The 21,556-nt window shown below is 45.2% G+C and overlaps 1 protein-coding gene across 1 annotated transcript; it reads left to right on the top strand.

Moving 5' to 3' along the window:
• The first annotated feature begins 1,024 nt into the window (after window positions 1–1,024).
• LOC123430279 lies at window positions 1,025–2,846 on the top strand. The gene is made up of 5 exons (XM_045114154.1): window positions 1,025–1,090; window positions 1,195–1,265; window positions 1,366–1,725; window positions 1,968–2,032; window positions 2,804–2,846. The coding sequence occupies exons 3-5, from the start codon at window positions 1,397–1,399 to the stop codon at window positions 2,827–2,829; spliced, it is 420 nt and encodes a 139-aa protein (XP_044970089.1). The 5' UTR covers window positions 1,025–1,090; window positions 1,195–1,265; window positions 1,366–1,396; the 3' UTR covers window positions 2,830–2,846.
• The last annotated feature ends 18,710 nt before the right edge of the window (window positions 2,847–21,556 follow it).

Raw genomic sequence — 21,556 nt, 5'->3', positions numbered from 1 at the left:
AAGGCTACTCAGAACAAATGGATCTTTAAGAAGAAGACGGACGCTGACGGTAATGTGACCGTTTATAAAGCACGACTTGTGGCAAAGGGTTTTCACAAGTTTAAGGAATTGACTACGATGAGACATTCTCACTCGTAGCGATGCTTAAGTGTGAGAGCCCGAGACCGACGCTCCAGAAGATTTCCCTTTAGTCCGTTGCCGACGTGTGGTCAGATTGCTTGTCACATTCATCATCGCATCATGCATGGCATCATTTATTTTGTGTGTTTGTCTTGTGTGGCTAGTTGCACATTGTTGTTTGAGTGTGATCGCATGTGTGTATGTGCCTGAGGGCTTGGCAGCATGATGGGGTGCGACAAGATCAAGCTCTTAACCCCTCTTGTTGCACCATGCTTTCAAACTCCTTTCTTTCCGTTTAGTTGAGGCAGATTTAAAAGTTTCTGTTTTGGTTTAAACAAATGTTCCTCCTCTTCAAAATTTCTTCCTATTCATTGTGGGGTGCAACACTCTTTTCTCAAGATTATTTTTCTTTTGGTTTTATTAAAAAACAGAGCCCAATTTCATTTAAAAGTAATTTATTTTTCTTCTTCTTACATGCCCTACTTATTTCTTTAAACAGTGGCAATGTTTTAGAAACCCAAAGATAATTTTACTTTATCAAAAAACCCTTTTATTTGACCCTTGTAGTATTTCAAAGATGCCTGTTATTTATTTTATTTTTTGCAAAAGCTTTTTCCACAGAGAGAGAGAGAACGCGGCCCAGTACTGTTAATTTAGGCCCACAGCCCACCAACGCTTTCCTCTTCCCTGCGTTCATCATCTCTGTACGAACCAGAGAGGCACCATTGATCGCCTCCCAGGTCGATCAGACGGTCGTCTAGCTCCGGGTCGAGCAACATAAGAACCCCAGTGGTTCCCTAACCCTAGCCCGACTCCATTTCCATCCCTTCCTCCCTCTTGCGCCGCTGCCAACCTTCTCCCTCATATCTTCTTCTTCGTCAGGTAAGAGAAGTAGAGTGCGGGAGAGGTTCAGAGGTTGAGCATCAGGGCTGTGCCGGACCGTCACCGGCGAGCACCGCTGCCGAGCCTCGTCGGTCCAGCAGGGGCGCGTCGTGCCCTGCGTTCTCTGTATCTTTCTTCTTCCCTACCCTCTCTTTTCTTTTCTCTGAAGCCTCTCTATCTTGTTTTCTTCAGGCAACAGTTTCCGTCACGGACGTCAACTCCGGTAGCCTCCCGTCCGCTCCGCCTCATGCCGAACCACGCCGGTGAGATCGAGTTCCCCCACGTGCTCCTCACTCACGACCCCTCCTTCCCTCTCCTTCCTCCTCTAATCCCTCTCCCTCTTGCTCGCTTCTTTTCCGTCAGGAGCAGAACGGAAAACCCTCCGCCGCCGCCCATGGAGCTTGCCGTCCGTGCCACCCAGAAGGCCCTCGTCATCGGGATTGGACTCCTCATGCCCGTAACTGTCCATTCCACCAGGATTCGTCCTTCTCCATCATTGGGTGCCGTCGACGTCATCTGCAGGTCCAGCGCAATGGCCTTTGTCTTCCCTGCACCGTTGACCCACGCTACCCTCGATGTCTCCTCGTTTGCTTATCTTCCAGTGCCTGGACATGCTACATCGCGACCGCAACCCCAACCCCGCGTCGTCCCCAAGCCACCCCATGGATCCAGCCGTGCAATCCTGTGCATCGCCGTCAGTTCTGCCAAGTCTGAACCTGACAGGTTCGCTTGAAGCAACTACGCTTTCCAGATTCAGTTTTATGCAGTCAGCAACATGGCCCTTTCATCTAGCGAACTTCTCATGGTTTTTCATAATTTCGTGGTGGCCTAGTTGGTTAGCGTGTGGGTTTGCAATCGTGAAGTCTAGGGTTCGAATCACAGGAACCCCTATTTTTGTTTTGTTTTTGGTTCAGGTTGGCCCCTTATGCTCCTTCATATAGACTAAAACCCATATCCTTTCACAGATGCTTCGTAGCTCGACTGGCTGGTGCCTTCCTCTCCCCTAAAGATTGTTTTGTTTTTGGTTCAGGTTGGCCCCTTATGCTCCTTCATATAGACTAAAACCCATATCCTTTCACAGATGCTTCGTAGCTCGACTGGCTGGTGCCTTCCTCTCCCCTAAAGAGGTCATGGGATCGAATCCTAGTGAAGCCTCCATTTTATTCTTGTGTGTGCACATCCGCTTGGGCTAAATCCACTAGTGGGCCACTCCAAGTTGCAATTCGACCTATGTTCATTTTTTTTCCGCTCTGCGAATTTGGTAATTTAGAAAAAAATTGCATGATTTTGAAAAAAACCCGCGTAACTTTTAATACGTGCGTCGGATTGCGAGAAGTTATATATGTAACATGGCTAGAATTTCACGTAGATTCATATTTTTTTCAAGTCTCATGCATATTTAAAACTGTTTAGCATGTTGTTTGCATCGGTTTGTGTGTCATCGTGTTAAACGGTTTAGGTCGTAGATATTTAACCGTAGCTCCGTTCTATGCTCCGCGTGTTAACCGACTAGGATGTCATGTAGGAACGTCGCTTCACCCTTGTCATGTTAACTACAATTTAATATTGCCGTGTAAATAATCGGGAGTGAACTAAATAATCAATTGTGGAGTTTTATCGATATGCAACCCGTTGCATATCGAGCTTCACTTAATGTGTAGTGTTTGTGTGAGGTGAATTGCCATGCCATCCCTTGCATCTTTGAACTGATCATGCATCATAGTAGGTTATGCATCATGTTGTGCATCGTGTGGTGAATATTTGTGTTGATGTTTGTTTCCGGTTTGCTCCGTCTCGATAGAGTTCCGCAAGCGTGTCGGAATGTGAGGACTCGTTCGACTACGTTGGTTCGTCGACATCTCGGAGTTGTTCTTCTTCCAAGCGGGATCTCAGGCAAGATGACCATTTCCCCAGATACCATTACTATCATTGTCATGCTAGTTATTTCGATGCTATCGGTTATGTCTCGTTGCCTACCACATGTTTACATATCAGCCTCTCAACAATGCCATGATTACCTTCAACCCGTTCGACCTAGCAAACCATTGATTGGCTATGTTACTGCTTGCTTAACCATGTTGTTAGCGTTGCTAGTTGCAGGTGCAGATGCTTCCATGTGATAACATGGGTCCCTTGTCATATCACCATATTTAAATGCTATTTAATTTAATGCACTTATATACTTGGTAAAAGGCGGAAGGCTCGGCCTTTCTAGCCTGGTGTTTTGTTCCACATTTGCCCCCTTAGTTTTCGGCTACCGGTGTTATGTTCCATAAACGAGCGCTCCTAACACGATCGGGGTTGTTATGGGGACCTCCTTGATAATTCGTATTAGATTAAAGTTGGTCTGGCAAGGCCCAACTTTGGTACTACATTTGCCTAATAACTAATGAACTGCATAGGAAGTAATTAACACGAGGATAATTTAATCAACCCCTGGGCCAGTGCTCCTCATGAGTGTTGGTCCAAATTGGCACACTACGGGGCCACCGTGGGGCAACCCGAGGTTTGGTATCTCCTAGTGTGACCCATCCGTCATGTCCGGAGAACGAGGTACGCGACTCCTATCGGGATCGTTGACACGTCGGGCGGCCTTGCTGGATTAGTTTTACCTTTGACGAAATATCTTGTGCATCGGGATTCCGGTGATGCTTTGGGTAATCTCAGAGTTGAGGTTTTCCACTAGGGAATCCGACGAGATCGCGAGCTTCGTGATTGAGGATTTCTATGCGGCTTGTGGTAATTTGTGATGGACTAGTTGGAGCACCCCTACAGGGTTAAATCTTTTCGGAAAGCCATGCCCGCGGTTATGTGGCAACGTGAAAACTTTGTTTAACACTGGTTCTAGATAACTAGAAGTTAACTTAATTAAAATATGCCAACTGTGTGCGTAATCGTGACTGTCTATTTCGTGAGTTCCTTCTCCGATCGAGGACACGGTGGGGTTATGTCTGACGTAGGTAGGTGTTCAGGATCATTCATTTGATCAACCGTAGTTCACGTCCGCCATGCGTAGATCTTTCCCCCTCTTATTTCTTGTACTCGTAAGTTTAGCCACCTCATGTATGCTTAGCCGCTGCTGCAACCTCACCACTTAACCATGCCTCACCCAGTAAGCTTTGCTAGTCTTGATACCTTTGGAAATGAGATTGCTGAGTCCCCTGTGGCTCACAGATTACTACAACACCAGTTGCAGGTACATGTAAAGGTTTCTTGACGCGAGCGCGTTGATTGTTCATTTGGAGTTGCTTCTTCTTCTTCTTCTTCATCGATCTAGGATGGGTTCCAGGCCGGCAGCCTGGGATAGCAAGGATGGACGTCGTTCTTCTTTTCTCGTTTGTTTTCGACCGTAGTCGGACCCTGCTCTTCTTCATGATGTTTATGTAATGTACTGATGTGACTCTGATGTAGCTTGTGGCGAGTGTAAGCCAATTCTATATATATCTCTTCTTTTCAGTACATGTACTTGTAACGATATCCATTCTTGCGACACAACGAGATGCGCTTCTATCCCTGACGAGGCCTTCGTGCCAAATTGAGGATAGGGTCGCATCTTGGGCGTGACATTAAGTCCGTCAGAATCATGTTAGCAATAACTGCATTTTTTGATTATGAAATCTGGCAGATGGATGTCAAAACGGCGTTCCTTAATGGTTTCCTTAAGGAAGAGTTGTATATGATGCAACCCGAAGGTTTTGTCGATCCTAAAAATGCTAACAAAGTGTGCAAGCTCCAACGATCCATTTATGGACTGGTGCAAGCATCTCGGAGTTGGAATAAATGCTTTGATGAGGTGATCAAAGCATTTGGGGTTTATACAAGTGGTTGGAGAATCTTGTATTTACAAGAAAGTGAGTGGGAACTCTGTGGCATTTCTAATATTATATGTGGATGACATATTGCTGATTGGAAACAACGTCGAGCTTTTGGAGAGCATAAAAGGTTACTTGAATAAAAGTTTCTCTATGAAGGACCTAGGAGAAGCTACTTACATTCTAGGCATTAAGATCTACAGGGGTAGATCGAAACGCCTCATAGGACTTTCACAAAGCACGTACCTTGATAAAGTTTTGAAGAAGTTCAAAATGGATCAGTCCAAGAAAGGGTTCTTGCCAGTATTACAAGGTATAAAATTGACTAAGACTCAGTGCCAGCAACTGAGGAAGATAGAAAGACAATGAGTTCCGTCCCCTACGCTTCAGCCGTAGGTTCTACCATGTATGCAATGTTGTGCACTAGACCGGACGTTAGCCTGGCCATAAGTATGGCAGGCAGGTTCCAGAGTAATCCAGGAGTGGATCACTGGACGGCGGTCAAGAATATCCTGAAGTACCTGAAAAGGACTAAGAAGATGTTTCTCATATATGGAGGTGACGAAGAGCTCGCCGTAAAAGGTTACGTCGATGCAAGCTTTGACACAGATCCGGACGACTCTAAGTCGTAGACCAGATACGTATTTATTCTTCATGGGGGTGCGGTAAGCTGGTGCAGTTCCAAGCAAAGCGTCGTAGCTGATTCTACATGTGAAGTGGGGTACATGGCTGCCTCGGAGGCAGCTAAGGAGGGTGTCTGGATGAAGCAGTTCATGACGGATCTTGGAGTGGTGCCGAGCGCACTGAATCCAATAACCCTGTTTTGTGACAACACGGGTGCCATTGCCTTAGCAAAGGAACCACGGTTTCACAAGAAGACCAGACACATCAAATGACGCTTCAACCTCATCCGCGACTACGTCGAGGAGGAGGACATGAATATCTGCAAAATGCACATGGATCTGAATGTGGCAGACCCGCTGACTAAACCTCTTCCACGGGCAAAGCATGATCAACACTAGAACTGTATGCGTGTTATATTTATTACAATGTAATTCGCATGACGATGTGAGGACTAGATTATTGACTCTAGTGCAAGTGGGAGACTGTTGGAATTATGCCCTAGAGGCAATGATAAATAAGTTATTATTATAATTCATGTATCAAGATAATCGTTTATTATCCATGCTATAATTGTGTTGAATGAAGACTTCGAAACATGTGTGGATACATAGACAAAACACTGTCCCTAGTAAGCCTCTAAGTTGCCTAGCCAGTTGATCAAGGATAGTCAAGGTCTTCTGACTATGTGCAAGGTGTTGTTGCTTGATAACTGGATCACATCATTGGGTGAATCATGTGATGGACTAGACCCAAACTAATAAACGTAGCATGTTGATCGTGTCATTTTGTTGCTACTATTTTCTGTGTGTCAAGTATTTATTCCTATGACCATGACATCATATAACTCACTGGCACCGGAGGAATGCCTTGTGTGTATTAAACGTCACAACGTAATTGGGTGACTATAAAGATGCCCTACAGGTATCTCCGAAGGTGTCCGTTGAGTTAGTATGGATCAAGACTGGGATTTGTCACTCCGTGTGACCGAGAGGTATCTCGGGGCCCACTCGGTAATACAACATCACACACAAGCCTTGCAAGCAATGTGACTTAGTGTAAGTCACGGGATCTTGTATTACGGAACGAGTAAAGAGACTTGTTGGTAAGATTGAAATAGGTATGCGGATACTGACGATCGAATCTCGGGCAAGTAACATATCGAAGGACAAAGGGAATGACATACGTGATTATATGAATCCTTGGCACTGAGGTTCAACCGATAAGATCTTCGGAGAATATGTAGGATCCAATATGGGCATCCAGGTCCCGCTATTGGATATTGATCGAGGAGTCTCTCGGGTCATGTCTACATAGTTCTCGAACCCGCAGGGTCTGCACGCTTAAGGTTCGACGATGTTTTATGCGTATTTGAGTTATATGGTTGGTTACCGAATGTTGTTCGGAGTCCCGGATGAGATCACAGATGTCATGAGGGTTTCCGGAATGGTCCGGAGTTGAAGATTGATATATAGGATGACCTCATTTGATTACCGAAAAGTTTTTGGCATTACCGGGAATTTACCCGGAATGACGAATGGGTTCCGGATGTTCACCGGGGGGGGGGGGGGGGCAGCCCACTCGGGGGAAGCCCATAGGCCTTAGGGGTGCCGCACCAGCCCACACAGCCCAAGAGGCCCTATGCGTAGGAGAAGAAAAAATCAAAGAAAAAAGAAAAAAAGGGGGGTGGGAAGGTAGAGAAGGACTCCACCTTCCAATCCTAGTTGGACTAGGATTGGAGGAGGACTCCTCCTCCCCCCCTTCGGCCGATCCCTTGGGGCTCTCTTGAGCCTCAAGGCAGATCCCTCCCCCTCCCTCCTATATATACTGAGGTATTAGGGCTGATTTGAGACAACTTTGCCACGACAGCCCGACCACATACCTCCACGGTTTTCCCTCTAGATCCTATTTCTGCGGAGCTCGGGCGGAGTCCTGCTGAGATAGATCACCACCAACCTTCGGAGCGCTGTCACGCTGCCGGAGAACTCATCTACCTCTCCATCTCTCTTGCTGGATCAAGAAGGCCGAGATCATCGTCGAGCTGTACGTGTGCTGAACGCGGAGGTGCCGTCCGTTCGGCACTAGATCGGAGCGGATCGTGGGACGGTTCGCGGGGCGGATCGAGGGACATGAGGATGCTCCACTACATCAACCGCGTTTCTTAACGCTTCCTGCTGTGCGATCTACAAGGGTACGTAGATCCAAATCCCCTCTCGTAGATAGACATCACCATGATAGGTCTTCGTGTGCGTAGGAAATTTTTTGTTTCCCATGCGACGTTCCCCAACACTCCCTCCGTTTGATAATAAGTGTACTTTTTCCTTTTCTGTCAGTCAAACTAGTTGAACTTTGACTAATTTTATTGAGAAAAGTGCTAGCATTTATGACATCAAATTAGTATCAATAGATTTGTCTTTACATGAAGTTGCCAAATATATCATTTTCATGTCATTTCTATAAAGTTGGTCAAATTTTAAAAAGTTTGACTAAGTACAAATCTATATGTACACTTATTTGTGGACGGAGGGAGTACGACTCTTCAGACTTGAGGTGGCTCCGTCGATGTGATGTGCATCTATCACGCTAGTTCGCGATGAGGTAACCAGTGGAGCACGGTGATTGGCTCTGACTATTAGACAGTCACTTGGTGTGCCGACGTCATCGTCTCGCCTCCTTCAATTAAATTTTGCCGTCACCTTGGTGCGCTGCCCGTGTTGGCCTCCCTACACTATCACTTCATTATGTCGATGTCCTATACGACGACTTACACCATCAATCAAATTGCATCGTTAATATGGTCGACTCACGTGGGGGCTTTGCCGTCACGCTGCCGAACTACTCTGTCTCCTCGGCTGGACCGGGGATTTCGGCTCGATCCTTTGAAAGTGGTCTGTTGTCACTTCCTCAAGTCGATCTCTTCGTCGACCAACTCATGACCGGCTTGGGGGCTGGGACCCTGCCCTTCCGTATCCGTCTTCCAAGGATACCTCAGATCCGATCTGTTGATTGACGGTCAATCAAGGTGTGCGAATTTGACTTCGTCATGCCCTTAGCACATCGTCTCGACACCGTTGACATGTGTCGACCCCTCCACGTGGCCGATTGGACTTCAGCGATTAGGCGACCATATACCAGATAACCTCTTCTGCATAAATTAATTATGCAAAGTTTTTTATATAAGTATTATTCTCCCGCTTGTGCCACTTCATGCATCCAGATAATCTACTGTCACCTTGGCGAGCTCACATCGTCGTCCCGTGGAGGGTGTTGCCCGGCGTCGACATCTCTGTTCTATCCCAACCCCGGGCCATCGATCGGCACTCACTCCGCATCCTATACGCCAACCTGCTTCGTATCTCCAGCTAGACCGGAGGCTTCTCCATATCTTCATCAACCTGCTCTGGGAACTTCGGCGTCATCAGCCGACCAACTTCGGGATGTTAGCTAGACCGGGGGCTTCGTCTCACCACATCAATCGTGTTGCGTCGCCACTTCAACAAGCCGAGCTCTTTGCTCGGGCACCTCGGGACCACCTCGGGGGCTCAGACCTTGACCCGGTATAAGCCCGACCCGCGTCATCAACACTGAGCACATTAACTGTTGGGGAACGTCGCATGGGAAACAAAAATTTTCCTACGCGCACGAAGACCTATCATGGTGATGTCCATCTACGAGAGGGGATGAGTGATCTACGTACCCTTGTAGACCGTACAACAGAAGCGTTAGAGAACGCGGTTGATGTAGTGGAACGTCCTCACGTCCCTCGATCCGCCCCGCGAACAATCCCGCGATCAGTCCCACGATCTAGTACCGAACGGACGGCACCTCCGCGTTCAGCACACGTACAGCTCGACGATGATCTCGGCCTTCTTGATCCAGCAAGAGAGACGGAGAGGTAGAAGAGTTCTCCGGCAGCGTGACGGCGCTTCGGAGGTTGGTGATGACCTTGTCTCAGCAGGGCTCCGCCCGAGCTCCGCAGAAACGCGATCTAGAGGAAAAACCGTGGAGGTATGTGGTCGGGCTGCCATGGAAAAGTCGTCTCAAATCAGCCCTAAAACCTCCGTATATATAGGTGGGAGGGAGGGGGCCTTGCCTTGGGGTCCAAGGACCCTCAAGGGGGTCGGCCGAGCCAAGGGGGAGGACTCTCCCCCCCCAAACCGAGTTGGACTAGGTTTGGTGGGAGGGAGTCCCCCTCCCTTCCCACCTCCTCCTTTTTTTTCCTTTTTCCTTTGATTTCTTATCCTTGGTGCATAGGGCCCTTTTGGGCTGTCCCACCAGCCCACTAAGGGCTGGTGAGCCACCCTTATGGCCTATGGGCTTCCCCGGGGTGGGTTGCCCCCCCCCCCCGGTGAACTCCCGGAACCCATTCGTCATTCCCGGTACATTCCCGGTAACTTCGAAAACCTTCCGGTAATCAAATGAGGTCATCCTATATATCAATCTTCGTTTCCGGACCATTCCGAAAACCCTCGTGACGTCCGTGATCTCATCCGGGACTCCGAACAACATTCGGTAACCAACCATATAACTCAAATACGCATAAAACAACGTCGAACCTTAAGTGTGCAGACCCTGCGGGTTCGAGAACTATGTAGACATGACCCGAGAGACTCCTCGATCAATATCCAATAGCGGGACCTGGATGCCCATATTAGCTCCTACATATTCTACGAAGATGTTTATCGTTTGAACCTCAGTGCCAAGGATTCGTATAATCCCGTATGTCATTCCCTTTGTCCTTCGGTATGTTACTTGCCCGAGATTCGATCGTCAGTATCCGCATACCTATTTCAATCTCGTTTACCGGCAAGTCTCTTTACTCGTTCCGTAATACAAGATCCCGCAACTTACACTAAGTTACATTGCTTGCAAGGCTTGTGTGTGATGTTGTATTACCGAGTGGGCCCCGAGATACCTCTCCTTCACACGGAGTGACAAATCCCAGTCTTGATCCATACTAACTCAACTAACACCTTCGGAGATACCTGTAGAGCATCTTTATAGTCACCCAGTTATGTTGCGACGTTTGATACACACAAAGCATTCCTCCGGTGTCAGTGAGTTATATGATCTCATGGTCATAGGAATAAATACTTGACACGCATAAAACAGTAGCAACAAAATGACACGATCAACATGCTACGTCTATTAGTTTGGGTCTAGTCCATCACGTGATTCTCCCAATGACGTGATCCAGTTATCAAGCAACAACACCTTGTTCATAATCAGAAGACACTGACTATCATTGATCAACTGGCTAGCCAACTAGAGGCATGCTAGGGACGGTGTTTTGTCTATGTATCCACACATGTAAATGAGTCTTCATTCAATACAATTATAGCATGGATAATAAACTATTATCTTGATACAGGAATTATAATAATAACTATATTTATTATTGCCTCTAGGGCATAATTCCAACAGTCTCCCACTTGCACTAGAGTCAATAATCCAGCCCTCACATCACCATGTGAATTACATTGTAATAAATCTAACACCCATACAGTTCTGGTGTCGATCATGTTTTGGCCGTGGAAGAGGTTTAGTCAGCGGGTCTGCTACATTCAGATCCGTGTGCACTTTGCATATATTTACGTCCTCTTCCTCGACGTAGTCGCGGATGAGGTTGAAGCGTCGTTTGACGTGTCTGGTCTTCTTGTGAAACCGTGGTTCCTTTGCTAAGGCAATGGCACCAGTGTTGTCACAGAACAAGGTTATTGGATTCAGTGCGCTTGGCACCACTCCAAGATCCGTCATGAACTGCTTCATCCAGACACCCTCCTTAGCCGCCTCCGAGGCAGCCATGTACTCCGCTTCACATGTAGAATCTGCTACGACGCTTTGCTTGGAACTGCACCAGCTTACTGCACCCCCATTAAGAATAAATACGTATCCGGTTTGCGACTTAGAGTCGTTCGGATCTGTGTCAAAGCTTGCATCGACGTAACCTTTTACGGCGAGCTCTTCGTCACCTCCATACACGAGAAACATCTCCTTAGTCCTTTTCAGGTACTTCAGGATATTCTTGACCGCTGTCCAGTGATCCACTCCTGGATTACTCGGGAACCTACCTGCCATACTTATGGCCAGGCTAACATCCGGTCTAGTGCACAACATCGCATACATGATAGAACCTATGGCTGAAGCATAGGGGACGGAGCGCATATGCTCTCTATCTTCATCAGTTGCTGGGCACTGAGTCTTACTCAATCTCGTACCTTGTAAAACTGGCAAGAACCCTTTCTTGGACTGTTCCATTTTGAACCTCTTCAAAACTTTATCAAGGTATGTGCTTTGTGAAAGTCCTATCAGGCGTTTTGATCTATCCCTATAGATCTTAATGCCTAGAATGTAAGCAGCTTCTCCTAGGTCCTTCATAGAGAAACTTTTATTCAAGTAACCTTTTATGCTCTCCAAAAGCTCTACGTTGTTTCCAATCAGTAATATGTCATCCACATATAATATTAGAAACGCCACAGAGCTCCCACTCACTTTCTTGTAAATACAAGATTCTCCAACCACTTATATAAACCCAAATGCTTTGATCACCTCATCAAAGCGTTTGTTCCAACTCCGAGATGCTTGCACCAGTCCATAAATGGATCGCTGGAGCTTGCACACCTTGTCAGCATTTTTAGGATCGACAAAACCTTCGGGTTGCATCATATACAACTCTTCCTTAAGGAAACCGTTAAGGAACGCCGTTTTGACATCCATCTGCCAGATTTCATAATCGAAAAATGCAGCTATTGCTAACATGATTCTAACGGACTTAAGCATCGCTACGGGTGAGAAAGTCTCATCGTAGTCAACTCCTGGAACTTGTGAAAAACCCTTTGCCACAAGTCGAGCTTTATAAACGGTCACATTACCGTCAGCGTCCGTCTTCTTCTTAAAGATCCATTTGTTCTGAATAGCCTTGCGGCCCTCAGGTAGTATCTCCAAAGTCCACACTTTGTTCTCATACATGGATCCTATCTCGGATTTCATGGCTTCTAGCCATTTGTTGGAAAATGGGCCCACCATTGCTTCTTCATAATTTGCAGGTTCATTGTTGTCTAACAACATGATTGATAAGACGGGATTACCGTACCACTCTGGAGCAGCGCGTGATCTCGTCGACCTGCGTGGTTCAACAGAAACATGAACTGGAGTTTCATGATCATCATCATTAACTTCCTCCTCAACCGGCGTCGCAACGACAGAGGTTTCCCCTTGCCCTACGCCACCATCCAAAGGGATGAGAGGTTCGACAACCTCGTCAAGTTCTATCTTCCTCCCACTCAATTCTCTCGAGAGAAACTCCTTCTCGAGAAAAGCTCCGTTTTTAGCAACAAACACTTTGCCCTCGGATTTGAGATAGAAGGTGTACCCAACTGTCTCTTTTGGGTATCCTATGAAGACGCACTTTTCCGCTTTGGGTTCCAGCTTTTCAGGCTGAAGCTTTTTGACATAAGCATCACATCCCCAAACTTTAAGAAACGACAACTTTGGCCTTTTGCCATACCACAGTTCGTATGGTGTCGTCTCAACGGATTTTGATGGTGCCCTATTTAAAGTGAATGCAGCTGTTTCTAATGCATAACCCCAAAACGATAACGGCAAATCAGTAAGAGACATCATAGATCGCACCATCAAAGTACGATTACGACGTTCGGACACACCATTACGCTGTGGTGTTCCAGGCGGTGTTAAATGCGAAACAATTCCACATTGTCTTAAGTGAGCACCAAACTCGAAACTCAGATATTCACCCCCACGATCAGACCGTAGGAACTTGATCTTCTTGTTACGATGATTTTCCACCTCACTCTGAAATTGCTTGAACTTTTCAAATGTTTCAGACTTGTGCTTCATCAAGTAGACATAACCATATCTACTTAAATCGTCAGTGAAGGTGAGAAAATAACGATATCCGCCGCGTGCCTCTACGCTCATTGGACCACACACATCGGTATGTATGATTTCCAACAAGTCACTTGCACGCTCCATTGTTCCGGAGAACGGAGTCTTAGTCATCTTGCCCATGAGGCATGGTTTGCACGTGTCAAGTGAATCAAAGTCAAGTGACTCCAAAAGTCCATTAGCATGGAGTTTCTTCATGCGCTTTACACCAATATGACTTAAACGGCAGTGCCACAAAAATATGGCGCTATCATTGTTTACTCTAACTCTTTTGGTCTCAATGTTATGTATATGCGTATCGCTATCATGATTCAATATGAACAATCCTCTCACATTCGGTGCATGACCATAAAAGATGTTACTCATAGAAATAGAACAACCATTATTCTCAGACTTAAAAGAGTAAGCGTCTCGCAATAAACAAGATCCAGATATAATGTTCATGCTCAACGCAGGCACTAAATAACAATGATTTAAGTTCATCACTAATCCCGATGGTAGCTGAAGTGACACTGTGCCGACGACGATTGCATCAACCTTGGAACCATTTCCTACGCGCATCGTCACTTCATCTTTCGCCAGCCTTCGTCTATTCCGCAGTTCCTGTTTCGAGTTGCAAATGTGAGCAACAGAACCGGTATCGAATACCCAGGCACTACTACGAGAGCCGGTTAAGTACACATCAATAACATGTATATCAAATATACCTGATTTTTCTTTGCCCGCCTTCTTATCTGCCAGATACTTGGGGCAATTGCGCTTCCAGTGACCCATACCCTTGCAATAGAAGCACTCTGTTTCAGGCTTAGGTCCAGCCTTGGGTTTCTTCGGTGGATTGGCAACAGGCTTGCCGCTCTTCTTCGAATTGCCCTTCTTGCCTTTGCCGTTTCTCTTGAAACTAGTGGTCTTGCTCACCATCAACACTTGATGCTCTTTACGGAGTTCAGACTCTGCGACTTTCAGCATCGCAAACAACTCGCCGGGAGACTTGTTCATCCCTTGCATGTTGTAGTTCAACACAAAGCCTTTATAGCTTGGCGGCAGTGATTGAAGGATTCTGTCAGTGATAGCTTCTTGCGGGAGTTCAATCCCCAGCTCAGCTAGACGGTTTGAGTACCCAGACATTTTGAGCACATGTTCACTGACAGACGAGTTTTCCTCCATTTTGCAAGCATAGAATTTATCGGAGGTCTCATACCTCTCGATCCGGGCGTTCTTCTGAAAGATAAACTCCAACTCCTGGAACATCTCAAATGCTCCATGACGCTCAAAGCGACGTTGAAGTCCCGGTTCTAAGCCATACAAGACTGCACATTGAACTATTGAGTAGTCCTCCTTACGTGCTAACCAAGCGTTCTTAACATCCTGATCAGCCGTAGCGGGTGGTTCATCTCCTAGTGCAGCATTAAGGACATAATCCTTCTTCCCAGCTTGTAAGATCAGCTTAAGATTACGAGCCCAGTCTACAAAGTTGCTTCCATCATCTTTCAACTTAGCTTTCTCTAGGAACGTATTAAAATTCAGGATGACTGTCGCGTGAGCCATGATCTACAACACAAATATATTCAAAGTGGACTTAGACTATGTTCAAGATAATTAGAGTTCAACTTAATCAAATTATATGCTAAACTCCCACTCAAAAAGTACATCTCTCTAGTCATTTGAGTGGTTCATGATCCACTTACACTATCCCAAGTCCGATCATCACGTGAGTTGAGTATAGTTTCAGTGGTAAGCATCCCTATGCTAATCATATCAACTATATGATTCATGATCGACCTTTCGGTCTCATGTGTTCTGAGGCCATGTCTGCACATGCTAGGCTCGTCAAGCTTAACCCGAGTGTTCTGCGTGCGCAACTGTTTTGCACCCGTTGTATGTGAACGTTGAGTCTATCACACCCGATCATCACGTGGTGTCTCGAAACGACGAACTGTAGCAACGGTGCACAGTCGGGGAGAACACAATTTCGTCTTGAAATTTTAGTGAGAGATCACCTCATAATGCTACCGTCGTTCTAAGCAAAATAAGGTGCATAAAAGGATTAACATCACATGCAATTCATAAGTGACATGATATGGCCATTATCACGTGCTTCTTGATCTCCATCACCAAAGCACCGACACGATCTTCTTGTCACCGGCGCCACACCATGATCATCCATCAACGTGTTGCCATCGGGGTTGTCGTGCTACTTATGCTATTACTACTAAAGCTACATCCTAGCAAAATAGTAAACGCATCTGCAAGCACAAACGTTAGTATAAAGACAACCCTATGGCTCCTGCCGGTTGCCGTACCATCGACGTGCAAGTCGATATTTCTATTACAACATGATCATCTCATACATCCAATATATCACATCACATCGTTGGCCATATCACATCACAATCATACCCTGCAAAAACAAGTTAGACGTCCTCTAATTTTGTTGTTGCATGTTTTACGTGGTGACCAAGGGTATCTAGTAGGATCGCATCTTACTTACGCAAACACCACAACGGAGATATATGAGTTGCTATTTAACCTCATCCAAGGACCTCCTCGGTCAAATCCGATTCAACTAAAGTTGGAGAAACCGTCACTTGCCAGTCATCTTTGAGCAAAGGGGGTTACTCGTAACGATGAAACCAGTCTCTCGTAAGCGTACGAGTAATGTCGGTCCAAGCCGCTTCAATCCAACAATACCGCGGAATCAAGAAAAGACTAAGGAGGGCAGCAAAACGCACATCACCGCCCACAAAAACTTTTGTGTTCTACTCGAGAAGACATCTACGCATGAACCTAGCTCATGATGCCACTGTTGGGGAACGTCGCATGGGAAACAAAAAATTTCCTACGCGCACAAAGACCTATCATGGTGATGTCCATCTACGAGAGGGGATGAGTGATCTACGTACCCTTGTAGACCGTACAGCAGAAGCGTTAGAGAACGCGGTTGATGTAGTGGAACGTCCTCACGTCCCTCGATCCGCCCCGCGAACAATCCCGCGATCAGTCCCACGATCTAGTACCGAACGGACGGCACCTCCGCGTTCAGCACACGTACAACTCGACGATGATCTCGGCCTTCTTGATCCAGCAAGAGAGACCGAGAGGTAGAAGAGTTCTCCGGCAGCGTGACGATGCTCCGGAGGTTGGTGATGACCTTGTCTCAGCAGGGCTCCGCCCGAGCTCCGCAGAAACGCGATCTAGAGGAAAAACCGTGGAGGTATGTGGTCGGGCTGCCGTGGAAAAGTCGTCTCAAATCAGCCCTAAAACCTCCGTATATATAGGTGGGAGGGAGGGGGCCTTGCATTGGGGTCCAAGGACCCTCAAGGGGGTCGGCCGAGCCAAGGGGGAGGACTCTCCCCCCCCAAACCGAGTTGGACTAGGTTTGGTGGGAGGGAGTCCCCCTCCCTTCCCACCTCCTCCTTTTTTTTTCCTTTTTCCTTTGATTTCTTATCCTTGGCACATAGGTCCCTTTTGGGATGTCCCACCAGCCCACTAAGGGCTGGTGCGCCACCCTTATGGCCTATGGGCTTCCCCGGGGTGGGTTGCCCCCCGGTGAACTCCCGGAACCCATTCGTCATTCCCGGTACATTCCCGGTAACTCCGAAAACCTTCCGGTAATCAAATGAGGTCATCCTATATATCAATCTTCGTTTCCGGACCATTCCGGAAACCCTCGTGACGTCTGTGATCTCATCCGGGACTCCGAATAACATTCGGTAACCAACCATATAACTCAAATACGCATAAAACAACGTCGAACCTTAAGTGTGCAGACCCTGCGGGTTCGAGAACTATGTAGACATGACCCGAGAGACTCCTCGGTCAATATCCAATAGCGGGACCTGGATGCCCATATTGGATCCTACATATTCTACGAAGATCTTTATCGTTTGAACCTCAGTGCCAAGGATTCGTATAATCCCGTATGTCATTCCCTTTGTCCTTCGGTATGTTACTTGCCCGAGATTCGATCGTCAGTATCCGCATACCTATTTCAATCTCGTTTACCGGCAAGTCTCTTTACTCGTTCCGTAATACAAGATCCCGCAACTTACACTAAGTTACATTGCTTGCAAGGCTTGTGTGTGATGTTGTATTACCGAGTGGGCCCCGAGATACCTCTCCTTCACACGGAGTGACAAATCCCAGTCTTGATCCATACTAACTCAACTAACACCTTCGGAGATACCTGTAGAGCATCTTTATAGTCACCCAGTTACGCTGCGACGTTTGATACATACAAAGCATTCCTCTGGTGTCAGTGAGTTATATGATCTCATGGTCATAGGAATAAATACTTGACACGCATAAAACAGTAGCAACAAAATGACACGATCAACATGCTACGTCTATTAGTTTGGGTCTAGTCCATCACGTGATTCTCCCAATGACGTGATCCAGTTATCAAGCAACAACACCTTGTTCATAATCAGAAGATACTGACTATCATTGATCAACTGGCTAGCCAACTAGAGGCATGCTAGGGACGGTGTTTTGTCTATGTATCCACACATGTAAATGAGTCTTCATTCAATACAATTATAGCATGGATAATAAACTATTATCTTGATACAGGAATTATAATAATAACTATATTTATTATTGCCTCTAGGGCATAATTCCAACATTAACCACCTAAGTCATTTTTATGCTCAACTTGTTTCAATTTTTATTTATTGTTTGGTTCGGCCAAGCATTATATTTGTGTCAAACAAAAAAGTTTGTTTGATAACAACATTTCCTTTACCCACGTTAACCGGGGGCTCTTAAATTTCTATGAGCCATTTCATAATAAATGTGTTTCCTTCTTGGTCGTTGCAAAGTCTTTTTCTACTACTCCATTTTCCGACACTACTGTGTGGTCAATAGTCGGATAGCCTGGTTTCTTTCTAAAGCCGCTCGAGTTTAGTTTGTTAAATATGCCTCGGAGAAACACTTCGCCTTCGGGATATGGAGGTTGAAGCCAAAGGTTGACCCGATTGGCGTCTGGAGATTGGATGTATCATGTTAAAGCACGACCGAAGCACAAATTAAATTTTAGACCAACTTTGGATTGGCACAATTTTTTAATCTAAACATAAAGTTTTTTGCATAAAGTTTTTTGTTTTTTTCGAGCATAAATTTTTGTAGCACAACGCGAGATGCATTTCACGCATCAACAATATTAAAGGGGGTTTGCGATTAGCACCGAACCCACAAACACCGAGGTACGCCATGCACTCCTCGACAAAATGTCCTTGGTATTTCTCATTTATATGCATTGAATTCGAGTTGTGTCTTTGGTCTATAGTTGAATTGCCCGGCTCCTGTGCTTACCCCTTAGTTTCCACTTTGTTCGGCTAGGGGGTAAAGGGAAAACCACTGTGATTGTCACTTCTAGTTTAACTCGTTAAGTGCCTGAGCTGGAGAAAGCCGAAAGCTGACTGTCACAAAAAGCATAAATCGGTCAGCGAACCGCATGCGGTGTTTAACCAAATATGGCTGATCGAGGTTATCCGAGTAAAACGAAGAGCCTTTCATTCTTGAAAAGGCCAAGTTGTGGGTTGTTCGACCTCAAATAATCCGAGGAGTCGACGTATACCGGGGGCTATTAAGTTGCCCCCAAACATATGCTCCTATGACTAAGTGAAATTTATAAATCCCGAATATCCGATTGCCTTGTTTCCACTAACACAACCGCCTTCGGGCACCGAGACGTCGGCTAAGGGTTGTCTTGTTTGTACGGAAACACCCTGCGTAGCATCTACAAAGGGGTGGAAGCCGATGATAGGCCACTTTCAGATTATAAATAGTCGCAACGGAGTCAAAATAAACTATACCGAGGGTTCCTTGTGACACCTCGGTATAGACACATCGGGATTCCTGGAGAGGCCAACATCTCATCAACATTTGTATTTAATATACAAAAGCATGCTTCCGTAGTCGTCGTTATAAAGCCATAGATATGCATCAATTTGACTTAAGATTTTAGCCAAGCTGGGTTACCTAGCTCCTATTGTTACCCACTATGTTCCCGATTGTTCGGTTAGGGGGTAAAGGGAGCACCTCTGTGATTGTTACTTTCGGGTCATCTTGGTTAGTACCTCACATTGGTGAAGTCGAAAGCTAGCCATCTTAAGAATATAATTGGTCGACAACGACGGAAGTGGAAATTTTGGTTCATTAAGGACCATAGAGTTCGGGAACATTCCACGAACTAAATCCTCAATATTTTCCTCCCACATTGATCGGGTTTGAGGTTTCACGATCATGGTCAAACATGATATCCTGGGAAAAGGAACTTACAAATGAATTATTTTCTCCAGAAGATTTTTTACGTAATCTCTCCGCGTACCTTTGTTTATAAAACTGTATGGCCGGATTGCCTTGTTTGCCATAAATATTTGCCCTTATAAAGGCTTTATAAAGCAGGGCAAACACTCCTCGGCTACTGGCCATGGAGGTTGAAGCCAATGGTTGGTCAAAAAAGTATTGTACAATGCATATTTAGGCATTAATGAGCTAAAGTACTCGGATACATAGAATCATTACACTTAAATTGTGTCAAACGTAACAAATTTTGTGTTAAAAAAATATCGATCCTTAATTTGACCACCCGTGCCCAGATTAAGGCTTGGGGCTACTGCATTGTTTATTCAATGCAGCAAATTCAAAGCGTTATATGGTTCCCGAGGAGATTTGATCCTCATTTTGGCCGGGCGCACCCAACCTGAGTCTCGGAGGCTACTGCATACCTGAAAGAAACTTGATTTAGTTCGAAGCGTAATGTTCTTCCTAATTTTTTTTCGTTTGCCAAGCTTATGGCTCCTTTAACCTATTTATATGTTTATTTTCTTTCAGGAGACGGGACATCCTCTTATTCGAGGTATTCTGTGTGGTGATTCTTCTTGGAGAATCTTTTCCAACCTATAGTTCGGCATCTTCCGTGCCGAGCTCCACCTCAATGTTGTCAAAACACACTTAATGAATGAAATAGTTCCCGAGGATATACAATCCTAGGGTCGGCCATGTTGCCCAACCCAAGTCTCGGGGGCTACTGGTTATACAGCTCAACTGAGAATAAATTACACCAAAATCTGATGTCAACACAAATTGATTGATGAAGGTTTGGAAGAAAAGTTATTACTACGTTATATAGGGGTATTAGCATTAATGTGAAAAAACTAAATTATAAATTTAATAAGAAAAAATAATAATCAATTATGAGTTTGAATTAACACGATTGAACTCCCTTTAACAACATCATGTGGGAAACCGATTTAACAACTTTGTAAAAGAAACTTTATAAAAAAAGCTACAAAGAAGTTATTTTAAGAGAAAAAACCACAAATAAGTTTTTTAGGAGAAAAAACCACAAGGAAGTACCGACTAAGGGTCAGTTCTTTTGTAGCTTATTTTGGGTTGTGGATATAAGCTACCCTTATCCAGCTTATTCTAGAAATCCAAACTAAAATCTTATTTTAAAAGTCTATTAGTTGACCTTTAATTAGTAGGCTTTTAAAATAAAATTTTAATTTAGACATTTAGAATAACCTGGATAGAGGCAGTTTATTTCCACAACTTTAAATAAGTTACAAAAGAACTGTCCCTAAACATGGTTGTCAAGGTTTAGGCTGTATGCCTATATCAACTTACGTAGAACAGGAATATCAGAATATGTAATTAAGATTAGAGCAACTAGATTGCGGGAGGATATATGTTATTTCATAGCAAATCCATATTTTTTTAGTTAGGGTCACATGCATGAAGACTTCAAGTATTTCATCGATAAGGTCAAGCCGGCTCTGGTATGGGGATGACGACAAGGACGTGTTGATGGTTCATTGTGGCGGTGGCGGTGGTTGTTTGGTGGTTTATGGACCTCGATATAATTTTTATTATGTTTGAGTTGCTTTATGTTTTCGGCGAATCTTTGTAATATATCTTATCCTTTTCACAAAATAGATAAATAAAAAACTGAAATATGAATCCTGAAAATAATAATTAAATTACTTTTTAATCTAGAATAATTAAATTGCTGATTTGGGAGTCTAGAACCTCAAACCAGAGTTTTTCAGGGAGAGCAGGGAGGAAAGCCCGACTGGGGCCGAGTTCGCACCCAAATCAACCAAATTGATTGGGCTAGCCCACGAAAAAATTTGTTGGGCTGGATGGGCTAGATCTGTTTGATCGATATGCCATCCCGTGTCCTATTCTTTCCGTATTCTCTCTCTCTCCGGAAA

The sequence above is a fragment of the Hordeum vulgare genome, chromosome 2H (assembly GCF_904849725.1).
Source record: "Hordeum vulgare subsp. vulgare chromosome 2H, MorexV3_pseudomolecules_assembly, whole genome shotgun sequence".
Lineage (NCBI taxonomy): Eukaryota > Viridiplantae > Streptophyta > Magnoliopsida > Poales > Poaceae > Hordeum > Hordeum vulgare.
Note: the sequence above shows the minus strand (reverse complement) of the source record. Positions and strands in the feature narration are given on the sequence as shown.